This window comes from Pollicipes pollicipes, unplaced genomic scaffold (assembly GCF_011947565.3).
Source record: "Pollicipes pollicipes isolate AB1234 unplaced genomic scaffold, Ppol_2.1 Scaffold_4219;HRSCAF=4965_pilon_pilon_pilon, whole genome shotgun sequence".
In the NCBI taxonomy this organism is placed as follows: domain Eukaryota; kingdom Metazoa; phylum Arthropoda; class Thecostraca; order Pollicipedomorpha; family Pollicipedidae; genus Pollicipes; species Pollicipes pollicipes.
This window is the reverse complement of record NW_023596448.1, coordinates 24,890,209-24,898,041: the sequence shown is the minus strand read 5'-3', so window position 1 is coordinate 24,898,041 and position 7,833 is coordinate 24,890,209. Positions and strand designations below refer to the sequence as shown.

At 59.9% G+C, this 7,833-nt stretch overlaps 1 protein-coding gene across 1 annotated transcript; it reads right to left on the bottom strand.

Moving 5' to 3' along the window:
• Positions 1-1,739: 1,739 nt before the first annotated feature.
• On the bottom strand, positions 1,740-7,334 carry LOC119095513 (gamma-glutamyl hydrolase; the record flags this gene model as incomplete). The annotated part of the gene is given in 6 exon segments (XM_037218359.1): positions 1,740-2,779; positions 3,462-3,601; positions 4,397-4,601; positions 5,176-5,299; positions 6,231-6,375; positions 7,208-7,334. Coding segments are annotated over 5 exon segments (708 nt in total). The 3' UTR covers positions 1,740-2,654.
• Positions 7,335-7,833: the final 499 nt, after the last annotated feature.

The following is a 7,833-nucleotide window of genomic DNA, read 5'->3' as shown; positions in this document are numbered from 1 at the left end:
GCTCGCTGCAGTGCACTGATCACTCGGGTGCCCCGGAGAAGCACACTTGCCACATGCTGGCTGGTTGCGGCAGAAATCGCTCGTATGTCCAAACATCTGGCACTTAAAACATCTCATGGGGTTCGGAATAAAAAGGCGCACCTTCACCTTCACATGCCTACCCTTACTTCAGATGGTATGTCAGGACGGTTAAAAGTCAGTACGATGTTGTTGGTGAGGACCAACTCCGCACCCCTGCGCACCTTAATGCGGCATCCGTCACCCCGAACTCGGCGAGGCCGTCGACTATTTCCTCCTCACTGACATCTTTCAAGTTAAAGCAGTTGATGATACCCTTTGAAAAGTTTTTTGTCCTGTGAACCTCAACGGTCATCGCTACTGACACGTCCTTTTTCCTTTCCGCATCTCGCACACAGTACACAAACCTATCCGAAGTCATTGCCCGTTTCGCCTCCTCTCCATTCTGAAACTCGACCTCGATCCCACCGTCTTTGAGCTATCACATCGGAGCACCTTTCCAAACCGATCACACCCATTTCGCCTTTGAAAGGGCGAAAGGGACGACAGCGGCTTCTCGGCGCCTCGGAAAATCAAGATTCGAGGGGTAGGCGCTGACGCGCCACCACCTGTACTCTCTGTCCGCCCCCCTTTCGGGGTGCGGGTGTTTTTTTGGATTGAAGTTGCCATGCAAAAAGGGGTTTTTATTTCGGCACCGGGGCTCCCCACCCACCTCGGGAGCCCAATTGGGGGACGGCCCAACTCTCCCTCGGGAAGTGGTCACCGCCAGGGCTACCCCGGTGCTATACGGGGCGAACGACGCCTCCTACACGAACAGGTGTAACCGGGGAGACCCCTCCCCGTCCGCGCCGCCGCCCCTTGACCCCTTAAGCCGCTGCACGCGGCCAGGCGCCCTTAGCGGGGACACGCAAGGAGCACCCAACCGCAACGCAAGCGACACGCCGCTAGACCCGTGTGGGGCCACACGGGCCCCCCACCTGGATATCCTGGCCAAAGTGGAGTGTTGGGCGCACCGTGACTGACCCGCACGACGCGCCCCTCAGCCACCAGGATCCGATCAACTCGGGGACGTGGGCGAGGGGGCACGGCGACCCCGATAAAACGAGGATCAGGAGTGATGAGTGGGCCGGATGCAGGAAAATGGGTAATGGTGAGGGAGCGGACGGGACAAGGAGTGGGAGCTTACGTACCGACAGGGTCGTTACGCCCTGAGAGGAACAGCTTGCGCTGTCCACCCGTTACCGGAGCTGGGACCCGAGGGGGCGCTAATCCCCTACACCGGCCGAAGCCGGTGCCCCTGCGAGGTCGCTTGCTGCCAGTTCGTTCCCATTTCCACTTACCATATTACACCATCCGCATGAAAAGGATAGGCCAATATTTGAATCTGTTCTTACCGTTAGGTTTTTCTCTTCGCTTCGTCTTTCCTGCGTCTTGGTCAATCGTTCATCACCCTCACATGAGAGCATAGAGGCCACCTTCAACCAAGATGCATCAAAAGTGACCTACACAGAAGGCCTCCGCTGGCTGAAGTGGTCTGCTCGACGATAGGTTAGGGAAATTGTAAGCTATCGGAAGAATTGCCGACAAAATAATCATCGGAATTTTGCGACCATATACATTGTCCTGATGATCCAGACATTCCATTCCATAGTAATCTGTGGATTTGCACTTGTATAACATTTGTATGACACCCTCGGAAGGTGAAATCCACAAGAAAAGCAGCAGGGACCACAGTGACTTGTATTTGATTCAGCCAGAGCCTAAAAATATGACACGCATACAGGCATGCAGGTACCAGGCCCACGAACACTTGCATGCAGCAAATAACATAACCACACCATGATTTCGCATGTGGGCTAGGATCGCAACCCATAAGCACAACATAACGCTAAACGTTATATACGAAGATGGCGATACAGCTATAAATATATGTCGAGTTTGCTGTGACCGTTCTCGCGAAAACATCGTCTCCTGCATCTCCGTTTTTACGTAATCATACGACTGTCCAAAATAGTAACGCCTTGACTGAGGCTGTCTTCAGCATCGCGTGGTTTTAATACCGTCAAACGTTCCGAATACCTCCCGGGGCTGCAGTGACTGTAGACTGCCTGACACAGGTGGACGTGGCTAAAAGTACATGCAACACCTAGCAATCCGGCGTGGACCATGCCGCCACGCTAAACGCTACGCTCTGGCACTTGCTTCCACCATAGGCTCGCATATGCAGGCACACAACCCCCTGCTGCCTCAGCGAGCTGTTCACACATGCAGTAGAATGCGTCTTTAATCAGGTCGGCCGCAAGCCAATCAGTGGCTTCCGAGAACGCGCCCGCAGTCCGGGGTACGTTCCCCACACGGGTGCAGCTCTGCCGGATCCAGGCCAGCGGTGCAAAAAGCGTAAAGCGAGTGGGCGGTAATGCGCGTGCGGCGACAGGCGGCAGCTGCGACGGCCGCGGTAGCCACGCTGCGCGGCAGAGCCCGGCGCCTTTTCCGGTCACGCCCGCACGCAGGGAGAGCTGAGGACATCCGGTGTGGGGCAGAAGCCCGCCAGGCAAGCCCGAGGCCTCCGGCAGCGGCTTCAGCGACCGGCTCCGACAGACGAGGCTCGCGGGAAGGCCGACCTCGACCGGCAGCAACTACGAGAAGAAGTAGCAGCTGGTGTACGTGCTGCCCACGACGCCCGTGAACTCGGGCTCGTAGTTGTAGATCAGGTAGTCCTCCTCCAGCTCCGGCGACGGGAACCGATGCCGGCTCTTGCGGGCTGCCGAGCGCACCAAGCGTCGGTCAGGCGCGACATCCAACGTGGGGAGATCGAGTATGGCGAGCACCATGGCATACGACTGTCGCCCAAATGTAAAACCCCATATGTTTATTTCTGGCCATTTTGCGTTCTTAATGTCATCCGATTCGTCTACTCATGCTGAATTAGGACACTGAAACGAATAGTTGAAAGTTTTAAAACTGCTTAGCTAAAAGAAGGGGATAAAAGTTCGTGAAAATTTCAACTCGCTTAAATAACCGAACTCAGCATGAGTAGACGAATCTGAGGACAAACAACGCAAAATGGCCAAAAATCAACATGTGAGATTTTGCCGCTGGGTGGCAGCGGACAGCACGACCGGGCAACGTACAACGCGGGGCGTTAGTCAGCAGCTGCTCAGACGTCCCTTATGCTCATGACCAGCATACATGGATCGCTTCGCTCTAAAAGGGCCTGCAAATGCGCGCGCGTATGCGTTTCACCACTTCGCATGAGACAAAACGCCAGAAACACTTCCTTTCTTCCCCACGCGGGGCGCTTCACGACCACGATGAGACTGCTCAGCTCCTACGCCAGTACGACTGGCGCCACCGGGCCATCGCTCCGCGCCGCAGCAGCGACCGGCCGTCCCGAACCGCGTGGCGCGCCGGGCTCGGCGTCGGCGCCGCCCGCCACACCGTACCCTCGTCGACGAAGGCGTTGGCGATCAGCTGGGACAGCCGGATGGCGTCGGGCGCGCGAGGCACGGCGTCCACCTCGGCCGAGCGGGCCCACTCGAACGGCGACATCTGCGGGCTGAACTGCACGCCGAAGATCGGCAGCCTACGGGCCACAGAGGGGCCGGCGTCACGCCCGCGCCCGGCGCAGAGGTGGCAGGGTCGGCGAGCGGCCAGACCGACCGGGAAGACGACGGGCTGCGTGCCGTCGGTCCAAGACGCTCGTCCGTGCTTGTTTGCCGTGAATAATTGTTCGTTTGTTTACCGTGCTGTCGTTCGTTTTGTGTTTTATCTGCATGACGCATGGTTCGTTTTCAACTTGGTTGCATAAACTGAACACCCGACTGTCCTGCGTGACAGCCAGTCTAGGTCCTTGCAGTGTCTTGCCTTTTGACGTCAAATGGTAAAACTCACTTCGTGGATTATTCGTAAAACCGAGCTGAACTGAACTGATCGACACATGAGGACTCCCCCTCTCTCTTCGGCTCAAATAGAGCCAGGGCAAGTGACACGAATGACAACCTGATGGCCAATGTGAAACTTTCAGTTCAGTGCACACACCTCGTCAGTTCGCAGCCACAATAATTGCAACATCATGCTGCAAACAACATGAGTCGTCCTTGTTCGACATCAGATCCTCCAACCCATCACTAAACCCTTAGAACAGAACACTGGCAGACCCCGAGGAAGGGGACTAGCTTCGAGACATCCACACATTCCCACCCACGCCGAGCTGCAATCAACCACAATCCATTTCACAACGCGTCGGCTTCGTTGCCAAGCGTCCACGCGCCTGCCAAGCGTCCACCGCCACACAGGCCAGCACAAACAACGCTCCTTACCGTACGCCTCCCCAGCGCGGCACCCTTCGACGGCGCGCCCGGCAGGAGCCAGCTCTCACCGTTTGTGCTCCATGACGCTGACGAACTTCCTGCCGGCGCGGTCCCGCCCGGTCGCCACCGCCCGGAAGTCCTCGGCCAGACCGCCGGCCTCCAGCCGCTCTGGCGTCAGGCACCGCCCGTGGGAGCTGTAGGTGAGGCTGCCCGAGGCCAGGGCGCGGCGCAGCGGCGCGTCCACGTCCCGGAGCAAGCTGCTGCGCTCGCCGTCTGCGGTGAGGGAGAGGGCGCCGTACGTTAGTTGCTGGAGGTCGATGCCTGGCAGAGGCCAGCGCAACGAGTCTCAGACCGCGCGAGGCCAGGTGACGGCCGTGTGACGTGCGCGATTTTGACTCGGCGGTTTCCATCGGTGCAGCGGTGGCGACCGCTGCGGCGTGGCGGCGACGATGGGGGACGTGGAGCTGCGATGAGCGCGCGGTGGGCCAGCGAGGGCGCCGGCGGCGTGGTCCGAGACCCAAGATCGTAGGCCGAGGCTTACGCATACGGGGTGCACGGCAGCGGCGGGACACACCCGATTGGCTGGAGTCATTCGCCAGGGAACGCCCACCGCGCGGCGCGCAGCGAACCGACCAGAAGCCGAACGTCCAATCGTAACGTCTCACCACATCCAGCCGTCAGTCACCGCCCTACGACAACCCGACACTGCGGTCCACAGAGCACCCACACGAGCCAGACAAATCAAACGGTTATCACGCTCCAAAGTTAGCTGACATCTGCCCTTCATCCACGACCACTCGGTGTATATGGCAGCCAGGCGCATCGGAGCGGCGGCGGCGGCGCTCACCTGTCTCTATGTGTAGCTGCCCAGCCATGTTGATGGCGTCGCAGTCGGCGAAGCGTATCCGGTCCTGCTCCACCTTCGCGATCATCTCCATGCCACGGCTGATGCCGAGCACGGGGAAGTGGTCCTGCAGCCGCGCGAGGATCATGTCATGTCATGTCAGGTCACGTCACGACAGGGTAGGCCGCGATGATCTCCATGCCACGGCTGCAACCCAGCACGGGGAAGTGGTCGTACACCCGCGCGAAGGATCATGTCAGGTCAGTCAGGTCAGGTCAGGTCAGGTCAGGTCAGGTCAGGTCAGGTCAGGTCTGGTCAGGGCAGGGCAGATCAAGTCAGGGCAGGGAAGGGCAGGACAGGGCAGGTCGGGTCAGGTCAGGTCAGGTCAGGTCACGATCATCTCCATACCACGGCTGATACCCAGCACGGAGAAGTGGTCGCGCAGTCGCGGGGAGGGTTATGCCAGCTGCCGTCAGGACAGGGCAGGTTTCTTGATTGATCAGGACAGATGTAGTCCGGCGGTCCTACAATACTGACTAGACCGCATCAGACCCGCTCAGGCCAGCGCAAGCCTGTCCCCCCCCCCCCCCCCCCACGCCCGTCATCAGTCCGGCCAGGGGAGCCACTGGAGCCTGATACAGAAGGCGGGAGACCAACGGCGTGGGCGGGACGCGGGAACGGCCACTATGAGGACGGGGGGTGGGGTGGATGGTGGGGCAGGCTGTTGGCAAGATCCACATTTTAGCGGTGTGTCACGATACGACAAATGCATAGTTCCACGAACATTGAAAGGGACATGGATACCTCCCTCTCTCCCCTCCCCAATTCCTAGTGAAGCCATCATGCCCCCCCCCCATACAACCCATACGCCATGACACGAAGGCCCAAGCCAACTACCTGTACGCTAAGGCATCACACCATCACGATCGTCGCTCCCACACGGAGAGCCACACAGATTCACCTGACGAACGCCCCCCTCCCCCCTCTCCCACGCCCTCGCCCGCCCCCGGCTAGCGGCGGAGCTCCGCCAGCGTCCCTTCGGGTGCTTGCCTTCTCACCTTCGGGTGCTTGCCGGCCACGGCCCACACCGACCTGACGGCGCGCACGTACGGCGTGTCGCGGACGCTGGCCTCGCCGCTCGGCAGCAGCAGGCCGTTCAGGTAGCGGTACATCTCGCGGTAGTAGTGGTCCGACTGGTCGACCCTGTCGGCGGCCGCGGCGAGGTGAGCGGCGAGGGCGCAAGCTTTGTGATTTGGGACCGCGACCGCGGCCGGCCCGGTGGACGGTGAGGACGCACGCTTTGGTTCACGATCACGTTGCTGGATTGTTATTTGCGCCGCGTGGCGTGGAGCGGGAGAGTGCCTGCGCACAACAAATAAGACGACATAGCAGTTACGCTGCCACGTGTGTTCCCAGGAACGAGGCCAAGGCCCAGTGGTGTGGTAGTCTCTACATCCGTATCCGAGATTTCGTACACGCGGAGCGCACATCCTTCAGCACCCAAACCTGCTGCGTCACCGCCAGCGAACCGACAACACCTGCGGCCGAACGGACATTCTATCCGAAATGACCTTAAACAAGGTCAAAATCGACCCTGACCGAACTCACCTTACTAACCACACTCGCGTACTCGCCTATTCAGACCGGACTGTCGAAGCACCCCAACAATCAATGCACTCTTGATCTTCGTTGAGGCGCTCGGAGCGGGCAGGCGGGCCGCGACAACGGCCACACGTGTGCTGGCCGAGCTGACCCGCACCCCAAACGCGATGGTGTTGCCGGCAGCGCGGGCGCCACTGTCGTAGCGCGGGCGCTACTCTCGCAGCGCAGGCGCCACTGTCGCAACGCGGGCGCTACTGTCGCAGTGCAGGCGCCACTGTCGCAACGCGGGCGCTACTGTCGCAGCGCAGGCGCCACTGTCGCAACGCGGGCGCAACTATCGCCACTCCCCACTCTCCTGCAACGCTGCGTACCAGAGATGCACCGACGCCCCCCCCCCTTCTCCCCCGTCGCCTCCGGCCTGCACGGCACTCACAGCACGGGCACGACCCGCGCCCCAGCCGCCTCCAGCAGCTTGACGTAGCTGGCGGCGATGTAGCTGGTGAAGTCGACGTCCGGCACCAGGGCGTTGAGAGCCGCGGGCAGCGTCTGGGACAGCACGCCTGCGACGACCGCGATCACATCAGCCTGACAGCCACTCGCTGCGAGCACTTGTGCGCGATGGAGCACGCTCCGTGCGAAGCGACACAGCGGGCGTATGGAGACGTGGCGCAGCCGGCGGAGCGGGTCGACAAATGCGCACGTCGTAAGTGTCACCTCGCGACATTCAGCCGGGCTGCAAGGGGAGCAGGTCAGCTGGTGACGGCGATGAGTGACGTTATCGTGGGTAAGCCGCTGTTTCCGGGCCAACAAGGCAGCAACTAGAACCAGACACCGCCAAAAAGAACACGAGAATTGTAAGTGGATGGTGATAGTGATTTGGGAAGTGGGTGCATCGACTACAAGAGTTCAGCATGTGGAAAAACAGGCTGCACAGCATAAGAGGGAGTGAGTGTTTGAGAGTGTGTGTATGTGAGCGAGGAGAGAGAGAGAGAGAGAGAGAGAGAGAGAGAGAGAGAGAGAGAGAGAGAGAGAGAGAGAGAGAGAGAGAGAGAGAGAGAG